The 21,878-nt window shown below is 39.6% G+C and overlaps 1 protein-coding gene across 5 annotated transcripts in view; it reads right to left on the reverse strand.

Annotated features, from left to right (window-relative positions):
- Positions 1-800: 800 nt before the first annotated feature.
- The window catches only part of LOC107706032 (inactive ubiquitin carboxyl-terminal hydrolase 54-like), a 36,870-nt gene continuing 15,792 nt past the window's right edge, over positions 801-21,878 (reverse strand). For 2 of the 5 annotated variants that reach the window (XM_016509593.1, XM_016509597.1), the window contains exons 5-22: positions 21,734-21,816; positions 19,906-20,011; positions 17,742-17,888; positions 16,992-17,141; positions 15,123-15,291; positions 14,221-14,400; positions 13,663-13,845; positions 12,846-13,383; positions 12,608-12,744; positions 11,249-11,410; positions 10,944-11,063; positions 7,702-7,861; positions 6,492-7,390; positions 4,840-4,967; positions 4,553-4,690; positions 3,737-3,953; positions 2,501-3,095; positions 801-2,423 (exon numbers count right to left, since the gene is read on the reverse strand). In XM_016509593.1, coding sequence (XP_016365079.1) covers positions 2,536-3,095; positions 3,737-3,953; positions 4,553-4,690; positions 4,840-4,967; positions 6,492-7,390; positions 7,702-7,861; positions 10,944-11,063; positions 11,249-11,410; positions 12,608-12,744; positions 12,846-13,383; positions 13,663-13,845; positions 14,221-14,400; positions 15,123-15,291; positions 16,992-17,141; positions 17,742-17,888; positions 19,906-20,011; positions 21,734-21,816 — 4,077 coding nt within the window. In that variant the 3' untranslated portion in view covers positions 801-2,423; positions 2,501-2,535. Of the gene's footprint in view, positions 2,424-2,444; positions 3,096-3,736; positions 3,954-4,552; positions 4,691-4,839; positions 4,968-6,491; positions 7,391-7,701; positions 7,862-10,943; positions 11,064-11,248; positions 11,411-12,607; positions 12,745-12,845; positions 13,384-13,662; positions 13,846-14,220; positions 14,401-15,122; positions 15,292-16,991; positions 17,142-17,741; positions 17,889-19,905; positions 20,012-21,733; positions 21,817-21,878 lie in introns of those variants that run through there. The other 3 variants (XM_016509596.1, XM_016509595.1, XM_016509598.1) reach the window with 3 other exon arrangements.

Raw genomic sequence — 21,878 nt, forward strand, 5'->3', positions numbered from 1 at the left:
GTTAGGCAAAAAAAAACAAAACGTTGTCATCTCACTGTGATTGTTCATGTTTGAAGTACAAGTGAAATCTTTAGAGAAGGTCAAGGTTAACAAACATTCCTGTTATTATGGGATAGCAGGAAAAACATCAGACAATAAAAATGCAACAAGCATAGCAGCGCAAGATGCTCACTGGAGGGCCTCTCAGGTCTAAATTAGCATATTAATAGTGGCACATGAACACACAGACATCAGTTTTCCCTATCATACCAACATTTCTGTTACTCTGATGCCATCATAAACGCCTGTCCTGTTTGACATCTTCATGCCAGAGATTTGGGCTAATTTAAGCAAAACCATGCTAGGTTTCTTAGAAAAGGGTTTGCAGAGACTTTTCCATTTGTTCATGATGACTACTTGAATAGCCCGACATACCGCCCGACATACCGCCAGCATTTCGAGGTAGTTGATGTGAAGACCGTCCTCCGCTTTTGACCAGTGCCCGAAAGCCGGTTTTCCTTCGCACAGAGCTCCCCAACCTGTGTTGGAAGCATCTGTCGAAACCACCTTTCTCCTGCAGACCATTCCCAGGGGGAGGCCCTGTTCCATCCACTGAGCATTCTTCCAAGGGGTCAGGGCTGTTACACACGTCTGTGACGCCACGCATGGGATGGAACCCGCGGAATGTGTTGGGTATTATTCCTTTCAACAAACAAACATAACTAACTAAATAAATACATGAATATTTTTCTAGAGAAAAAGACTTCATTTACAGTTGAAATTTAGTTGGAAATGAGCAATCATTAAGACGCAGTACAAACCAGCGTTCTGCTCCTGACTGGAGCTCAATATAACTTTATTGCAAAAATACAAGTTTGATTTCTAGCACAGCATGTACAACAAATCCGAATCCGTCTGTACTTAAGGTCAAAGACTGAATATCTGTACACACTTATATATACAGCCTTGCTTTTTTGCCATATCTGTTTGTATTTTAACTCAGAAAAAAAAGAAAGAAGGAAGGGTAAATCAGTCACAGATCCCTGTTCTGTCAATAATTATGCCAGGGCAGTGTTACACTGCATATTGGCCAAACAAAAAAAGCTTCAGATAATTCGCCCAGTGGGAATTCAACACAGAGGCACTCCGATTCACCGTTAGGTCCTGATTTACGAAACCATAATACATGCAAAACTGTTCAGGTGAAATAAAAATAAGAGAGCATGTGATTGGTTGAGGTATTTGACATGCTCTAAAATGTATGAAAAAAAATGTTTGGCCCGGTTTCAATATTAACTACTCTTGTGTTCACTAGGATGAGCAGGTAACACTTTCATTTCCATGAAATGGCACATTGCACCATCAAACTCAGCTAATAGCTGACAGACACTCTCAACACTTTCAATGTTTAAGAATTAAACTAATTAACCATCTCAAGCCACAAGTTCCTCCTCAACAGCATTCAAGAAATTAAATAAAAAGAATATAAAAAGCATTCATTCTCCAGTGGGGGAAAAACTAAAATGATCTCAATTGAAAACGGCAATTCTTGAATTTAGCACTATTATAATAAGCATTATTAAATGACTGAAAATTTATAAAATGGACACTATCACCCAGTTACTTTGCCTTTCACAAACCAAGGCACTGCAGAATGTTCTGTCCTTCTGTTTTCGATCTCTTAAGTCTTAAAACAGCCTGAAAAAGTTTTGCACTTAACAGTTAATGTAAGATATACTGTAGAAACCAAAAAGTTCAACTGTTGCTACTACAAAATATTTAAAATAAAAAGATCACAACAGGTGTCGGTGCTACTATCAGGCAGAACAATACTGTACACAAAGATATCGACACAAATGCCAATGAGGTTGTTGAAAGTTGACTGTTGGTACCTGATGTACCTCTGATTACTTGCACACACTGACGTTACAGCCCTCTAAATGAAGTAGTTACACACAAACATTGTTTTCCCATAAAAATGGGAGAAGTTACAACAGAGGAACGCTTCTAACTTAACACTTCTGAAGTGCACTAAACTTGAGTTAACAGTTAAATTACTATCACAGAACTAAGTAAGGTTAGCTTGGAAGGCTAATTGGAAACTAAAGCATATTTGTGCATATACGGAGCAGACACTGTATATCAGCAGGCAAGGTTTGTCAGTCTTGGCGTTTTGTGTTTGCATCAGTTAAGATGCAGAGGCCCACGCAGCAAAGTGCTCTGTTCTTCACAGCTTTGTGCTGAGATGGTGGCCAATTAAAGTGAACCTAACTCTGTGGAACTGAATTTGCAGTGGAAATGTTTAAAAGCGCAGGGAGTGGACGCCCTCCTTTTAGCGTTTAAATGCAGCAGCTGCGTTTAAAATATGCTTTTGGAAAATGACCACTCCACATTCACATATGAGCCAAACATCATGGTCTTTCACTTTAGCCAAAGCAGCTAACCTAAGACCTTCCTTTTTTGCTGTGTGAAGAGCTACACAGAATTGGCATGGGCTCTCACATTTACTTCCAAGTCAGGCAATGAGTGCGTTGAAGGATGCGTTTCCTGCATGACTCAGCTGGTCATTCTGTAGTGGTTCATATGGGCTCTGCAGGTCTGGCAGTAGCTTCTAGTGGGCTCAGCTGGGTTCTGCTTGCACAACCCGCAGATATAAACAGGAGGGCCACGGGATGTCCCACCACGTGGTTCTGTCCTGGGGAAGACACGAGTGTCCCTAGCAGCCCTCCAGTCCCTCTCGGGGGGCACATCAAGGCGGAGGGGTTGGGTCGGCGGCTCAAGGTGAGGGTGATGATGGCTGGAGTGATGCAGGATTGGGGTGGTTGAAGCAGATTGTTGGTGGGGCTGTCTGTAAAAGCCATCCATCGTCCTATTTGATGCTGTAGTGCGGTGAGGGTGGGATAGTGTGGCGTAGGCTGCGTCTGGGTAGTTCCGGGGGCCTGGGCCCGCTGGGGGTCCCGGCCTTGCTTGGTGCACAGGGGACCCAGATGAAACTGACCTACGGTGGGCCCTTGGAAGGGTGCCGTAGCTCATTGCGACATTGTGGTAGTTTTCACGGGAGAAAGTTTCACCCCTGTCAAGCACAGCCAAAAACTTGTTGGCCTTTTGACAATCTCCTGCAGAGAGGAGCGAAGAAAATTAGAATTGTTGTTTATAGCAGTGATGCATCCTGTGTAGGGCTGCATGATTAATTATAATAAAACAAAATCTTGATATAGCTTAGAGCAATTGACAAATCACAAAAACTGTCATTTAATTATATAAATATGTTTTGCTTGTTTTAAAACAGATATTTTCTATATTATAGTGATTATTATTATTATTATTCAAAAAAATATTGAACAAATAAAAAAAATAAATAATAATAATTATCATTATCATATATATATATATATATTGTATTTTTGCTGAACTGTGCATCTCTACAAACAAGCAGAGAAAACCTGGAGCTTAAAAAAAGAAAGGAAAAAAAAAACATTTTAAATCACATTTTTATGAGAAAAAAATGCTTTTAGTTTTTTTGTGCAGCCCTTATGAAAGGTCAGAAAATTGTTAAATAGACAAACAGAATACATCTTGCCAGATGAATCATCAAGCTCAACCTCAATAGCGTTTTAAGTCCTTTGACTAGTTTAACAACAAAAGTGTTAAAACGCAAGATCACAGACAACACAGATGGCAGCCTCTTGCAGACAGAGAAAAAAGCATCCGTGTCTGCAACATGAAGGCTGAAAGTGCGGGTGGGGTGAGATGTTACCTTTTTGTCCATGAGAGGGCCTCAGTGTCTGCTGGTGCAGGTGTGATGGAAGGGCGGGGTGGTGGCGGTGGCTTGGGTGAGGGTATTGGGGCTGCGGTTCATGAGGGAACATAGGAGGATTGTGGGAAGTAGGGGTTAAAACATGCAGGGAGGTGCTGGAACGACGTGTGGGGAGTTGCACATTCACATGCGTGGACATCCTGGAGACATGGGGGTCCTTTATGAAAGAAATTTAAAAAAAGTAATGAAAGGATGAGAGAGGAGGAGACATGAAAATAATACGAGTTCCCAGCAGCACCATGACAAGGACAGAAATGACACACACACACAAACAATTGGTAACTAAAGAACAGATGGACAATGGACATATAAATGAAATAAAATATAAAAATGAAAACAACGAAAATAACTTAAGCTCTACTTCAGTGGTTCTCAAACTGGAGTCTGCCAACTACTGGTGTCCATGAAGGATTTCAAGAGATCTGTGAGATGATTGGCTGATTTAAAAAAAAAAAAAATCTTATTATAACTGAAAAGGTAGTTTTGCAGCTGAAGTGATACACCGTCTAAAAACCACTATGTACTTAAATTTCTTTGTCTTCTCCACAGCCACACCAGGTGGCAGTATTCCTCTTTCAAAGTGAGTTCACAAACATTTAAGACCACACTGCCTAAAACCATGATGTAACATTTCATACATACTGAGAATACTTGAAAGCTGTTTTTGCAGCAAATTAAATGGTGCTAATGTATTCTGAGTGCACAATATGAGGTTTGAGTGTTTGACCAAGTGACTTTAAATTGTGAGACACCCACAAAGCTGCGAGACGGGGGTACATCAGTCCGTCCTCCAATGACAGTCCCACTCAGACTCCGAGCAATTCGTCGCAGGTTCTCGGCACTGTATGATTCATCCTCACCCAGTGGTGCATCATAGGCCGCAGCAGACACAGGCTGCACACACACATGATGACACTGCATTAGCATTTCAAATCCTTATCAAATACTAAGAAAGATCTTCACTTTGTGTGATGACAATTATACACACATCTTATACATAATACTATAAATACTACTGAAATAATGCAGGTATGCCAACGCACCCTCTGAAGTGATTTAGTGCTATATGCTGGTGTCCTGTAGGCACTCCTCTCGATCTCTGCTGTGGGGGTTTTAGAACGACCAAGTGTGGCAGAGTATCCAGCGTTGTGCTTACGAGAAGCAGCGGGACCTAGAAGAACACTAAATTTATACAACCTGGTTCCAGAAAGGACAACTCATAAATAAATAAATAAATATATAAATAAGTTAGGTATGTAACGATAGTATCAATATTGTGATATCGTGATAGCAAAACTGTCTCGATATTATCGTGGTCACATGACGATATGAAACGATAGGTCCTCCGGGCAAAAAGTGTAGTTTTTAAAAAACTACATTTAAAAAAACGGCCACCAGTTATGCTTTATTTTCACAGCAGATGATTACAGCATTTCACTAAATTTGTAGTGAGACACGTTTTTGTAAGCCTGTTCTCACTGAAGCTGGAGTTTTCCTTCAAAATAAAAGCTCTACTGCCGTTTCCGTCAAAATAAAAGCTTAAAAGTGCATTGTGAATTGCTGACAGCCAGCGGTTTAAATGCAGTCTAAATTCTAAATATCTCTTTCAAGTGTAGAAATTAGGAAAGAAGTATTGTAATTTCCCTACTGTAGTATAAAGCAAAAATAATATACCTATGAAATGTTCATTTTCAACTTCGTCATGCCCAGAGCCGATCGAAGCGGATATCATTTGTTTGTTTGTCATTTCTCCGATCACAAATGCAGACATGGTTTTATGTTTATGCAACGCTACTGCCGTTTCCGTCAAAATAAAAGCTTAAAAGTGCATTGTGAATTGCTGACAGCCAGCGGTTTAAATGCAGTCTAAATTCTAAATATCTCTTTCAAGTGTAGAAATTAGGAAAGAAGTATTGTAATTTCCCTACTGTAGTATAAAGCAAAAATAATATACCTATGAAATGTTCATTTTCATTTATTTTACAGAGCAATTGTTTTACAATATATGGCTATTACTGTCATTGTTGTTATTATTAAAGGGGTCATATGATGCGATTTAAATTTTTCCTTTCTCTTTGAAGTGTTACAAGCTCTTGGTGCATAAAGAAGATCTGTAAAGTTGCAAAGACTAAAGTCTCAAATCCAAAGAGATATTCTTTATAAAAGTTAAGAGTCAACACCTAACTAAAACGGCTGGTTCTAACACGCCCCCAGAGAAACAATAATGTACAGTATGTGGAAAATAATGTGTTTTTTTTTACTTTAAACCGCATAAACACATTTCATTACACCAAATACACAAAATAATGTTCTGTTTAGCAACATCATATGACCCCTTTAATATATTCTAATTTGTTTGGATTCCTAAAACACCAGTGTGGATGTAATTTAGACTGAGACAGTGTATCACAAATAAAAAGAGAGTTGAGTCCCCTTTAAAGTTCAGGTACAAGTCAATTCACTGACTTTTTCCTGACTTAAGTTTTCTTAGTTAAGAACATGGGTTGGAGCTCTTACTTTTGAACTCTCATGTGCATTTTTATATAGATTTTTTTACGGTAAAACGTTTCATTATTTTTAATATGTTTTTAAATAACTGAAATTTACTGGGGTTTTTTTTGCAACGTATACGTTTTTTAAACATATTTCAACAGAGAGTTATATGAGATCTCAGTGAGATCTTGTTCAAAATTACCTGATCTGTTGGCTAGCTGAGGGCTGGGTCCCTGTGGGGCACGGGGCATGCTGGGAGCCTTCAAGCTGGCCTGATAAAGTGAGTCCAGCTCTGACAGCTCCTCACAGGGTGAGCCACGTCCCGACCGTGCACAATTCTGGGAGTTGTAGTATCGATTGACATTCTCGGCCCACCGCTCCACGGGCATAGGGCCGGCTGGACGCTGATCCCGTTCTGGTGAAGACCGGGACGGAGGACAGGGGGACGAGGGGGAGCGGAGGTCTGCTGGAGAGTATGGGGAGGACTCTATCTCAGTAGGACGGCCATCAGGACGTTCCAGACTGCGACAGGACCAATTACGCGAGGGTGCTGGGAGTGATTTTTGACAGGCATCAGAAGCATGGCTGTGGGGTGTGTGGGTTAGGCCGTGGAGAGACAGAGGACGAGGCGGGTTTTGCAGTCCTTCCCCAGAGTTGGAGTGATCAGAAATGGAAGGTGTTTGACGGGCACTGAAATGAGATGGACTAGAGGGCGTATTGAGAGGAGCCGACGACTTAAGAGGAGCCTCACAGCCATTCACTGCGATCACAGGCACAGTGGCAGAACTGAGCATACTAGAAGTTTGTACAAGAGAGTTTGTGGTGGTTACAGGGTCTCTGGGGCCCCACGTGTGTGAGTGTGGCCCATTCTCTGTCACAGCAAGAGGACTGGAGTTGTCCCCTGCATTGTCTTGCTGCTGGCAAAGTGTATCGGTATGGTAGGAGGAGACAGGAGGGCCGGGGGCTTCAGAAATCGGTTTATTTGTAGACTGAGGTTTCATGTGGAGAGGTGATGGTGGTCTTAATGCATCTTCTGAAACTGCCTTCTCATCCTCTTCTTTAACATTTGTCAGAAGTATTTGGACCGGGACAGACTGCTCGCTAAATGCAGAACATGAAAAATAATAATCAGTTTCTGATAATAAATAATGTGAACCTACCTGAGTCAGTATCTTGAATCAGTTCTTGACGATGTCATGCAGTATACAGATTTGTTTCAGCCTCTCTAACAACGTGACATTACCTGAGCAGCTCGTTGCAATATGATCTCTTACACTAACCTTTCAATTCTTCAAGTTAAAAAAAGTATTGATCATTATTTTTAAGGCACAATGCATGTTTCCTCTTCCCGTGTGCAGGGCTCCTGGAGTGCACACACACACATATACACAACTGCAGCCAGCAGCAGGTACCTGAGGGGCTGTTTCTGTTCCTTCTCTTCCTCCTGTTGCTTCTGCTGCAGTTCCTGCTGCTGCTGCATGCGCTGCTGCAGACCTCGTGCTCTCCTCATGCACTTTTGCATCCTGCCCTGAGCGTTAGCGCTGCTCTCATGCAAGGTATGCCTGAGTTTAGCTACAACGCAAACAAAAAACAAAACAAAAAAAGGCAAAAGAAAAATGAAACAGATGCAGAAAATAAAGAGCCGAGTCATGGGGGACATGCAAACACACATTACAAAGAACTGAAATGAAAAGGGTTTTGAAGGGTCCTGAATTATGAGGAAGGGGTTGAGGGGAGGGTCACACAAATAGGGGAGATGGGGAACCTAGTAAAATCCTTTACACAAATGTTAAATTCTCTCAAGCACAAAATGATTAAATTATAATGAAGTTGACTTAAATCAAAATGAATTGTAGTTCAGCCACTGAACTTAAAAAAAGCTAATTACACGAGCCTAACACCACATCTCAGTATAATTAACTATAAATAATTACAGAATGAGAATTCTTTCCTCTTCATATGAGCTGCAATCTACACAACCCTACAGAGGCTCTGGAAACCGAGAGGCAGTGGGGGAGTGATGTGTAGGTAACACACGAGAGTGAGTGTGTGTGTGTGTGTGTGTGTGTCCGTGCATGTGGTCACCCCGTAAGTGACAAAGCTCAGGGTATGACATACAAAAGACAGACAGACGTAAAATGACATTGGTAAGCAAACAGCTTTTACATCAACCGCAGATAGAAAGATACAGAGAGCATTTTATTGACATTCACAAAAACTGATAGTTGGAGCTGGATAGCTGGATTCACGAAAGAAGTTAAGAAGTTTCTTAAATTCGTAAGAACATTTGAAAGTACAATTTCCCCCCCAAAAAAATGCTTTTTAACATGTGTGGAGGCAGACTAAACAGGCTTGCAGGGGGCGGTTTACGCAGGCTAACTGACTGGATAAGTCCTGCATCCTTCAACCACAAAGATGTCTGTTGTTTTGATTAACCATTATCAGGTAAAAAAATAAAAATAAAAAACATGCACAGATGAATTGTCCACAAGAAAATCTTTGCATGTGCTGAAAGTTGCCAAATTACAAATTATGTCAAAATTATACAATTAAAACGAGGTCACTAATTGATATATTACTAGCATTTATGATGGTTTTTAAGAAAATTCTTTTCAGGAATTCAAAAAGATCAACATTCTTAAAGGGGTCATATGATGCTGCTAAAAAGAACATTATTTTGTGTATTTGGTGTAATGAAATGTGTTTATGCGGTTTAAAGGGGTCATCGGATGCTCATTTTGCACTAGTTGATATGATTCTTTAGGGTCTTAATTAAAAGTCTATAACATACTTTGGTTCAAATTTCTCAATGTTAGTGTAAAAAACACCTTTTTAAAACTGTCAAAATCAGCTCTGTTTTTATCAAGCCATTATAGTCCATGTTGCTTTAAATGTTAATGAGCTCTACCGGCCTTGCACCTCTCTTCCAAGCTGCTCTCAGAGAGACGGTTTACTTTAGCCGCATTCATCGTGAAACTTGCTAATTAGCACATTATTAGGAAAGGTGATTTGCAAAGATTCATAAAAAACCCTTATACTCACTTCTTCTGTAGATGAGGCTGGATCATAAAGAATATCTCTTTGGATTTGAAACCTTAGTCTTTGCAACTTTACAGATCTTCTTTATGCACCAAGAGCTTGTAACACTCCAAAGAGAAAGGAAAAATTGAAATCGCATCATATGACCCCTTTAAGAAATGTTTTTTTGGTATACAAAATATTCTTAACTTTATTCTTAAGTTAGAAGTTAAGAATAAAACAGCAGTTAAGAATTTCATTCTTAAGAATGTTTTGTGAATCCAGCCCCTAGATTCTGGTCAATTCCAGTTACTTTAAAACACTTGCTATAGTCATGGCTTAAGGGGCTGCATGCTAGGCACTGTATTAATAAAAGTTTAATGTTTAAATGTAAAAGGCAATCGTTTGATGTTTAAATGTAATAAATATATTAAGATAAAATGTATTAAAACAATTTTAATAACTGCAGAATAAAATGGTGAGTGTTGTAGATAGGATTTGGAACTGACACAAAGGTAAACAACTTTTGTTTATTAGCCAAGGGACATGGTGATTGGCTGATGTAGATCTCAACATGGTCACACTTGACTAGCATCAAATCTATTTCAAATGCAGCAGACCTTAGTATACATCATTAGGGCTGTTGCGATTCGTCGATTTTATTCGACTATTCGATTTAAAAAAATCCTTGACTTCATTTTGCTCGAGTCGACTAACCGGCAAAATACCGGAAGTGGCACATTTCACAGACGAGAATGTATAAAACACATTATTAGTCTGTTTTCCAAGGCTGCATGATATATTAAACTCATTTAAAAATCATAATTAAGCATAATTGTGAATTCACAAATGCTACGATTTAATTAAATAATTATATGCGATGCAGTTCTAATACAGTATATGCGCTTTAATTATTACATTATGTATTTTAACAATTTTGTTCAATAAAACCATATGATTTCTTGCTTTTGATTTCCAAATTCAGTTTTTTTCCATTTTCATTTTTCTATAGTCTGTTTTAATGGTTAAATTAAATTTTATTAATCAAAAAGCCTGTCTAATTAATTGAGTTGAGATGGACACTTGCTTCTTGCACTTTATGTTGCACTTTACTTTTTTACTTTTGGATTTCTTTGGTTTAATTACATATAGTTGAATAAAATATTCTTAAGTAAAATTGTTGATTTTTTGTGGGAAATTAATCATTTAGATTAATCGATTAAATGATAAATTAGTTGATAGATTAATCAAAATAAAAATAGTTGTTAGTGGCAGCCCTATACATCATACACTACACAAAGTATTCATTAAGGTTACCATAGCACTAGGTCCAGGTCGCACTTCTTTAGGGCTGGTGGTGGGTTTCTATGGTTACAGGCAAATCAGCCTGTATCATTATGACCTCACAGTCAAAATGAAAAATATTCAGAATAAGGAGGCATGTCGGCCCATGTATATGCAGACTTAAACCATGACACTACTATTGTGTGAAGGCAGACAGTAAAAGTGTATCTGGTGTATTAGTGAGAGTCTTTATATGGAACAGAGACAAACACACTCAAACACAGAGATGTACAGACACACAAACATGTGGCAGTAGTGATAGCAGGAGCAGGCTAAGGGCAGGATTACTTACACATTGCTTCGTTAACCACAGACAGAGCGGCGGCCACCTCTCCTGCCTGTTCCAACCTCAGAGACTGGTCTAACAGAGACTCTGCCTCCAACACACACCTCTCAAAGCCTTCCCCTTTCCCTGCAGGTAACAAACATCATAGCACAGCGCTTTTCAGCATGGAAACCAGCACACCTGCATTTCACACACACACGTACACATGCAGTCCAAAGCTCCAAAGGATAAGCCACAGCAGAAACCCAAGGAAATGCATCCGGAGACAGAGCCACTCCCTTCGCCCCTGGCACAGCATGCTGACGCCTCACCTTGGTTCTGGAGCTCATCCAGATCCATGAACTTGCTGGGTCTGGGATTGAAGCCCATGGCCGCCTCTTTCTCCTTTTCCTTTCGCCTCTGTAACTCTTGCTCCTTGGCCCGGCGAGCTACTTCCTCCTGTAGCTCATCCAGTTCACTGCGGCCCTCACCTGCTACACACAAACACAAAAATATTAAGGAAACAATCTTGGATAATCTATTGCTGCATTTACACATTCAACCAAATTAGTTTTTTTGTTTTTCATGATCCAACTTTTTTGGCAATAAACTTTCCAAGTCACTGCCAAAAAAGTTGTCATCTGACTTACATGTAGTATTGTTATTGATTGTTATTGTTAACTAAAACTAAATCTATTAACAATAATTTTGGTAATTTTATTTCAAAGCTGAAATAGAAATATTTAACAAAAATTTGACATTTTTCCATCTAATTGAAATACGTCCAAGCTGAAGTACTAAAACTACTGAAACTGAAATATAAATGAAAGCTTAATAGAAGTTATATATATATATATATATATATAAGTATTTAATTTTATATATAAAAAAAAATGAATAAAAATGGCAAAAGCACAAAATTATTAAAATAAACAAAATTAAAATGAAAATATAAAAATATTATTAAATACAATACAGCATATAATTAATACTAATCTTAAGACTGCTTACATAAAAACCTTTGTATCGGATTCTCTTCTTAATTCTGAATCTTTCATCATTGTTACATGGTTGAGACAGCTGCTGTCTAAACTATACGCAATCAGAACAAAAGTACCTCTTAATAATATGAAAAATATCATGCAATTATTGTGTGATTGATCACTGCTGTCACTTCATAAATCTGTTACATACACTAATTCCCACTATTAATGTAAACACAGTCCTAAGTGAATACAAATAGACAGAAAAAAACCCGGATGTATGGCAAAATATTATATTTGTGCATTAAGCCTTGCAGTGTGATATCAGCCTAAGAGGCACACAATTATAATATGCACAAAATTCTATATAACGAACAGTAGGCGGTGACCAAACACATCTATTCTGGTCACATGGAGAAGCACAAACAGATATAGCAGTTGATAGCTCTCCAGGGCAGACTCATGTTCCTCAGTTTACATAACAGATATACAGAGATAACATTTCACAGAAAGGAACAGGATGTATTTTGCGGCTGATTCTGCTCAATACTGCTTGCTTATTATATTAAGTTCATATACTGAAACAGCAAAATGGGCATGTGACATCTAGTTTAAACATGATTAATGCCATAAGGTAAAGAACAGGTGAAATCGCCCACATGTTGACTGTATGACGACTATAAACACACACGTTCATACTGTACACACCTAAACTCATGTGACTGCTGCCCTTGACTGATGCTTTGACATCCTGCAGTAAAGCACTGCTGCTCTTGGATTTGGTGACAGTCTTCCATGATAGGCTGACATCAGGTGGAGGCTTTTTCATTCCTGCCTCTTGCAAGCTGGAAAACGCAGAGAGAGAGAGAAAGAGAGAGAGAGAGAGAGATGAATGATGTGCTAACGAAGATCCTTATCAGTTCTGACGAGCTTTTTTCCATTATACCTGTGTGTGCCATTACTGGTGCCCTCGCTAACAGGCATGTCAAGGCTGACGGGGCTGTTACTGTTCCTCTCACTGCTCTCATAGCCACTCTCCATCCTCTGGATAAGCCGCGGGGGCTGCTCTGATCCTCGTCTCAGGGGTCCCGTTAGGTCTCGAAAGGTGGTCTGTTCCGATGATGCCGCCAAGTCCCCCTGAGGCCCAGTTTCTTCAGACAAGAGAGCGCCTAGCGGACTGTACCCGGCCTGCTTGCGGCGTTCCCTGCTAAAGATGCTGTCGATGTTGAGGGCCTCACGGCGAGGCTTCCAGGGCGGACGGTATTGCCCTCCAGAGGAGCTGGACTTGGACTCACTGCTGGTGCTGTCAGCTTCCCAGTCTCGGGCTTTAGCGGTGAAGTCAGGTGGGCCAACGGAGCCCGAGGATGATGCGGAAAGCAGCCGGTTATGGATAATGTTGCTCATAGTCTCCTTAAAGTCTCGAAGTCGACTGGAGCTAGGCTTAGGTAGGGAACGAGGAACCTGCTGCTCTTTTAAAGTCTCGCCTGTAAAAGAGAAGGTGAGGGAATCATTTAAAAAAAAAGAGGAAGGAAGAATGTTATTTTTACATAACCTAATATTACTGTACACAGCCAGTACAAGCAACAGTGATGACTAATGCAGCTCGCATTTATTGTCCAACATGTTACTCAATCCACTAATGATATGTCAGAGCATCAATCAACTGACCACAGTTACGGATTATTAACCAGGTTTCCATTAAAATAACACAGCAATGTTTGCATTGTGGTTTGGTGACAGCATTATATTGTTTAACTGCATACCTTCGCTGTGGTAGCCGGCAGACAACACCTCATCTGTCTTAGAGCAACGACTCCTTGAATCACCCCGGACCTCAAATTTTCGTGGCCTGCTGGCACTTCGTTTCCGGTCCAAAACTCCTCCCTTTCTGTCCAAGACCCCGTCTTTTCTGAGAGTGTGGCGCTGCACTTGATCGCTGTCAGGACCTTCACAAGTGAGTAACAACCAAAGTCACTATTTGAATTGTAGAGCAGTAGGACTACGGGTGGCGCAACATTAACGTTGAACCGAGGCACTCCGAGACACTGAAAACACTTGATCATGAGCTGCTCATGTGTAAATGAACATGGTGCCATGCTTTACTCCAAAACGCTCAAGCACATATTTCTTTAATTATATCACAGCATTTGCCATTTGATAAATAAAACAAAATCAGATCGACCATTAATTGTGCAGCCCTAAGCAGGACATAAAACAGATCACATTAAGTTTACTTCTGTATGGATCAACTAAGTGCCAATATACCTAATATGGTGTCTAAACTGTCTTTGATTCTAGTGCGAGTGTACAAACTGACATACCTGTGGTTTCCAGGCTGCTGTGGGAGGCGGAGTCGTTGTCCGGGTTACAGATGACGGTTCCCTGGGAGTCAGAGGAGAAGTGGGAAGCCATAGACTCGTGGTGGGAGTGTGAATGCTTATAGCTGTAGCTGTCTGTGGAGGAGTCTGTCCGTGTGTCGCTGGAAATTGACGGCTCACGGCCTGACAAAACAAACAGAAGATCTGATGCTTATCACTGAGGCTACCAACTGGGGAACCCATATTGCTTTAAAAATGAGATTCTGGAATTTTCAGTCAAAAGCTGTGACTGGCAAAAAGAGTTATGAGAGGTGACAGGGCACTGCTAGGTATTCTGGGTGGATGTTTACTCAGGTCAAAGGAGCTCATCCCAAGTTTCTATTATGTTCTGGTACCTAGATATAGCTCTGATATAACTATGATGTAGCACAACATTTAACTCTAAGGCAAAGTTTTGTTGTTTTGTCTTTGTGTGTATTACCCTGTGCACCATTTATTCATGAGTATTAGCTATGTTTTATGGACAGGCTACTTATGATGAACTCTATTACCATCTATATCATCGGTATATTGTAAGGTAAAAAGCAGACTATGGTAGTTCAAGTAGCTCAGTATATTGACATCATATCTTCTAATGAAATATATGGTTATTACAGCTGCTGATTCTTTACCGTTTAACAGAATTGTTCTTTTTTACACCGACAATCTTAGCAAACTCCACTAAAGATTTGTCTATAAAGCAATGCATAGATATAATTATTATAATCAGTATTGAAATATTACTTGTTTTGTTATGAATTGAAACATTTGCTTTACTATGTAAAACTTCCTCCTGAAGGTGCACCAAAGAAATGCAGGTTAATAAATTGGACCAGTAAACCGGCCTTATGCTGGTGTGCAAGTACCTGAATCCTCACTGTCGTAGTATGCTTTAGTGTAGTGATGTAGGTCTAGACGAGAAGCCAAATCCTGAGCTGACACTGGCGTCCCCCGGGGGTCAGCATAGAGCAGCAACAGCGGCTGGTAATGCCCCTTTATACAGCGGGACACCACATCCTTCCACTTGGGCCCAATCTGTGAGAGAGAAAATAAAAGGCAAGATGTTGAGAGTATAGTTTTAAAGCAGTTTAAATAATACATTTGACAGATTTTCCTAAATTAATCCCTAAAAAGCTCAACCAAATATTACTCTCACCTAGTGAAAAACAAAAAAAAGCAAAGACCAGCTGAAATGTTCTGGATACCCTGAATAACAAAGCTGAGACTGAAACTCAAGTCCGACATGTTTCCGTCATTTTCACACCAATCTTACCCCCAAGACTCCAACTTCCCAAATGGATGACTTTCTCTACGCTACCTCCATAAACCGACAGGATGCCCGAGCGAGCCGCAGTAACAGACAAGCATGCACGAAAACGTGAAAGTGTGAGCGGGACAGTGAGCATTAGTGTGTGTGTGTGTTTGTTTGCGGTGGACTATCATGGCGGATTCTGTCTGTAGGCCACGCCCTGCCACTGTCCAACTGGGGTTGTAAACAATAGTGGGATATCCTTGTTTTCAGAGGGCTTTTGTAGGAGCTCTGCACAGCTCACGTGCAGGTCAGCATAGGCTTGCCAGACCCCACAGAAAAAGCTGCTTGGTTTGCAACTGTCTAGAATCCACAGCCCTGCACTGCTATTATGAAGATAAAATTCTGCAAGTTCAGAACTAAGGGAATGACATAACACACAATATTTGTTTTTCCAAGTACCTTTAATACTTGCAGGAATTATGCAGTAAACGCATCACTGTAAAAAGTAGGGATGTACCAATATATTGGTACCACATCAGTCATCAACCAATATTCGAGATTGGTATCAGATGATAATTAGCATTTAATTGAGCATTCTCATTTTCTATATTTTACTATTCAGATTATCCTTGCGGCCATCTAACTCTTACTGAAAGTAAATTTTTAAAATTCTCAAAATTAATATCCATTTGTCATACTGTACATTATAAAACATCGTTTTATTTCTTATTTAGGTAAAATAATTTTAGTATTTAATACAATATTTTATACTTAAATAAAATTCAGCATTTATTAGTTACCAGTCATAATATGGAAAATGCAAAAGCTTGGGGTCAGTAAGATTTTTTTTAACGTTGCTGAAATTAGTTTTCTATGTGAAATCTGATATCTATTTTAATATATTTTAAAATGTAATTTATTCCTGTGATGGAGTCTTTTAATGTAGATATTGATCAATTTAACGCATCCATGCTGAATAAAAATATTAAAAAATTTTAACGTTACTGTATATTGTCGGCATGTGCCAGATTTGTGCATAATAACTTATTGACGTTCACTTGCTATAAACATTGTGCCATTCCTGTCTTTATGTTATGACCATATACAGAATGTGCAATAATGACTATTGACGCATTGAGTTACTGGCATGTGCACATATACCTGCACACACAGACAAACACACAAACACAGACTCCTAAGTGGTGAGTCAACAAGCTGTCGAATTATGTAAAACAGCACACACACATACATTCACCCACCCACCCACCACATGCTGGGAGCCTGTGGGGCACTGCTAAATAACGAGACAACACATTGGTCTATCCAAGTTAATGATTCTACACAAACTCCCTGTGGTCAGAGCAAGCAAGGAACATTAGATCAGGGCATGTATAAATAAAGCCCTACGAACAACCCTGGCAAACCGGCAAGCTAAGGGCTGCATTTTTCACATTCACTGGTTACACAAAGCCCAGATTATTACCTCTTTCACATGAGCGTCATCGAAGTAAATCCACTTGCGGATTTTGGTTTGGAAGAAGAAAGTAGAGTAGTGTTTGCCATAGTAACAGACCACGCCCACAAGGTAGAGCTCCGCCTGTTTGGCCTTGTCCTCTGTCACTCGGTAGAACAGCTATGGGTGAAACGAAGGACGAGAGGTCGCTTATTACTCAAATACAAGCACATTCACATACACACATAAAAGTAGATCCACACAACCAAACCATTACAAAGATTACCTATTTTAAGTGACCATGAGATCTTTCAAAGGCATTAAAAACATCTGTGATGGAGATTATCAAATCACCACTCTTGATCTCTAGATGTATTTGAGTTTAAAATAATCATTTGTTTAGGCCTTTTAAAACGGTTTTACATTTCACATTGAAACGTGAACCCAGTACTTAGTGAAATGCAAACCCACTTAGGACACCCTGTGCCCGCCCTGTGTCCTAAGGAAGCCTGAAATCAGTGGCAGAGAGTTGCTTTTATGTGTGAGTCATTGTCATTGATGCAACAAGTTTGACAAGTTCTGCCTGTAATTCCCATGTGCATCACAGTGATCTCAGAGTCGTAGAACTGCTGTATGGAGCCGAATGCATTTATCACCATCTATAACTTCAAAAGCTTCTGTTTTCAGTTGTGGATTTGTTCATCTATCAACCGATTTATATCAGCTGAATTGTGTGTAGTTTGTGGGATATTTTAACTACTGGCAGGGTGCATGTCTTACATCTCCGAGCCGCAGGACGGTGCCCAGGCTATGAATGACGTCTTCTGCTAGGTCAGAGTGGTCTGAGTCCCACACCAGGCCAATGGTGATGATCTCTGGGGAGTTCATCAGGACACGTCGAATACGCAGCTTCTCTCCACAGTTGCCCTGTAGAGGAGAAAAAGGCCGAGGAAAATATATATATTTTTTTTTATATATATATATACTGGAGCTTGAAAGCTCTGGAGCTATAATGAAACACACACACACTTACATTAGCCATTACCATTAATTCCCATTCCCCCTGCCCTAACTTACACAGTCACCCTAATATAGATCAGAAACCACAGATGAACACCCATATTTTGTGTGTGTGTTTAGGTTGCATGAAGCATGTCTGAGGGTCAAGATAACATGTCTGTTTCAGATCTACACAGATTGTTCTTCAACTTTCAAATGTGTTCATTTCAAAAGGAAATCTTGCCATAGTGTCAACTCAAAACATGTTTACTTCCATTAAAGGGGTCATATGATGCGATTTAAAGTTTTCCTTTCTCTTTGGAGTGTTACAAGCTGATTGTGCATAGATAAGATCCCTGAAGTTGCAAAGACTAAAGTCTCAAAACCAAAGAGATATTCTTTATCAAAGTTAAGACTCTGCCACGCCCCCCTAAAACGGCTCGTTCTAACACGCCCCACATATCTAGGTCATTATGTGGGAATATTTGCATAATGCCGCCCAAATGTTCACGCAAAGAAAGAAGGCGTGGTTTCAGTAACCGCAGTTAGTGTTGAAGCAGCATGTCAGGGAGACGCTGTGTGTTTCTAGGCGAAAGCAAAAGCACTTTATTTGGCCTTCCGAAAGTAGATGCATTTAGGAATCTTTAAGATTACTTACAACAGAACAGCAATGCATTTTATGGACGACCGTTTCGTGAACCTAGGAGAGGAGGTAATTCTGACTTTGCTATAACAATCTGGCACTTCTGAATCAGCTACTGTTTTGTTACTAGTTTAAGTATTTGCTATTGACTGTTAAAATGCGGAGTTTTGCGCATCAGCGTTTGAGAGAGGCGGGGCATAGAGGACCTACAATAATGTACAGTATTTGAAAAATAATGTGTATTTTGAACATTAAAGCATGTCAACATATTCTGTTACACCAAATACACCAGATAATGATCTTTAAAAAAGCATCATATGACCCCTTTAATACTAGTGAACAGACAAACATAAATGCATAATGTCATCTAATAATGTAATGATTCATTATTATATGAATGTCGTATATGAATATCAGAGAAGTCAAAATTTAAGCTTGGTTTATGCTTGAATTAGAAAAAAAATACGTACTTGCCAATAGGCTTAAAAAAAAAAAACTTTTTTTCCCTTTGAATATAAGAAGTTTCTAATGCTCAAAATATCAAAATACGGTAAAAACAGCAAGGTTAAAAATATGAATACAATTTAGAAACTGGTTTGTATTTTCATATATTTTAAAATGTAATTTATTCCTGTGATGTCAAAGCTGAATTTTCAGCAGCCATTACTCCAGTGTTCAGTGTCACATGACCCTTTCAATGCTGAAAACAGATGCACTGTTTAATATTTTTGAGGAAACCATTATACTTTTTTCAGGATTCTTTGATGAATAGAAAGTTAAAAATAACAGTATTTATTTGAAATAGAAATATTTTGTAACATTATAAATCTCACACTTCTGAAGGAAGTATTAATTTTGTAAAAACGTAAAAAAAAAAAAAATCCTCCTGACTTATGTTATTTTGCCTCTGAAGTAAATATATCTTGTTTCATGGATGTTTAGATATTTTTGCTGGAAAACAAGACAAAAATACTGATTAAGAAAATTATTTTTTTGCAATGTGATAAGCCGTCATGCCTTATCCAAGGAAATCCTGATCTGACATGAAAACAAGTGTGCGTGTTTTGCGTAAGAATTTGGTCCTCCTCTGGGCCACGAGACAAATTAACATTCCACTGATTGCGTCCTGTTTTGACCCAGCGATTACTTAATGGCCACAATCCTATTCAAACCCAGACAAGCGCCACATCCACACACACACAAACACACACACACACACACACACAGTCCCAGGCTTCATTATGCCTAATTAGCACTTGATTTGATAGAGCTGAGTGTGTGGCGGAGTGTGGTAATGCTAACCGGGCAGTTGCGCAGGTCTCCCACAGTGCTGGCATTCCTCAGCAGCTCTCCGAACATGTCTGGGGTGGGCTTCTCCCGGCATTCCAGCATCCGCACTGCCTGGTTACTGTAGCATAACCAACACATGTCACACATTAAGATAGCACAAGCAATACACTGCAGCTCTCATATCTGTAACTACGGGTGAAGTGTTTGTATTTGTTGACTTTGATTTAGTAAACGTTAACAGCCTATAATTACTATATGAATTTAAAAATTAAAAATGGAATTTGTAACACTAACCTAAACAACTGACTCAAGTGTTTAATGCGTGTTTGTGTACAGTGTTTTTTGTATTCAGAAGGGTTTTCAGGGAGGTCACAGTCCAGACCGGTTTGATCGTATTGTTGCAGCAGAGGTCACTGCATCTCAAAGACACTGCAACACTGCGTGCCTGGAGCAACATCGCAGCTCAGGCAGGTTTCAGGGAGACAGCCTTGCCAATGTCACAATGTTACCTGGACAGGCTCCTCCCAGTGTGAGTGTGTATACAAAAAATATCTTAAACATAGTCATTCCCACTGACATTAAAATTCATCAAATATAATATTATAAAAGAGTCTAAAATCTTCTTGTTCAGAAATTTTGCCTGGTTGAGAGCCATGTTTGAAGCTGTTATGCTCACATCTTTGAGGGAACATCATTTGAATCTTATATTAATGGGCCAAGTTGCTACATTCACTGGTATTAATAAACAGCCTACATTAAGGCTAAAAAACAGTTTCAAAGGCATCTGAACCGAATCTGTAGGCAGCATTTCAAGGTATCACAGGCCTGCTCATGAAGGCTGTCCCAAAAGTTAAGAAATGCAACTCCCTCAGATACCATGTTTTCCCAAATAATTGGAGATGGCATTCCTGACTACTTTTTTCTTAAAATCTGTGTTAAATATATTTATTCTTATCAGAATATTGAATAATTTCTTTTGTGTTGCATGTATTGTAACTCATTTGAGCCAGCACTATTTGTCTAACTAATTTCCTGCCTATGACTGCACATTTCATGTTATAGGCAGCGAGGCAGATCACTAGGTTTAATAGTATAAAATTATAATTGTTTAATAGTATAAAACTATACTATAACTAGAGACAAACTATAATGCTTAGCTAAATATTTTTTTTTATTATTATTGTACTCATTTATTAATCCATTAGCTGTAATACTTTGAGTGGGACAACAACAGTACTCGGGTTCAAAGACACAGGCAGTCAATGTCCTTGTGCAGAAGAAAGCTCTTCTGCACTGCAATGTCAGCTATTATTATAAAAAGCCTCCTTAATCACAGAGCTGCATGCTGGAATATTCATGAAGTCCTTTCATCGCTGTTGTGCTTACGAATGTTTGTTCACAACGCTAAGTATCTGCTCCACTGGCAGGCTGAATGCAGTAATCCAGACTGCAAATGCGCAGCTCTAAAAGCGGATGGTGACAACATTTGCAGAGTTCAAGGGGAGCTGCTCTAACGTGAGGCTCGGCTTTGTATCTGGCCGCTCATCACCCATGATTAAAAGCAGTGGCACTGCTGTCCAGGAGACCTAGAGTAATATTTAAGCTGGCTGTTACCATATGCTCTTGGCCATTGAGGGAATCTCTCTCTGTTCTGATTGATTTCACTGTGTTTGATGTGGCAGAGAGCTCATTTGCTCAGCTGGAGAAGAGTATGGGACATGATGTTTTCTGTGCCGTACACAGTGTGGCCCTTTTCGGTCCCAGCTTTCAAAATGACCTCATTCTTTAGCATCACTCATTTTTGTGCATGTGTATGTGCTGCAGGGATGATTTTGCTCACCACAGAGAGGTGGTGGAGATGTAGTGGACCATCTGAATGAAGGGCAGGGGGTCTGAGGAGGCTCCACAGTTGCTGCACACACACTAAATGAGAACAAAAAACAATATCTGTTCAATAATCTTTTCTATACAAACGGACAGAGTGG

This window comes from Sinocyclocheilus rhinocerous, unplaced genomic scaffold (assembly GCF_001515625.1).
Source record: "Sinocyclocheilus rhinocerous isolate Xijiao unplaced genomic scaffold, SAMN03320098_v1.1 scaffold3034, whole genome shotgun sequence".
Taxonomy (NCBI): Eukaryota; Metazoa; Chordata; class Actinopteri; order Cypriniformes; family Cyprinidae; genus Sinocyclocheilus; species Sinocyclocheilus rhinocerous.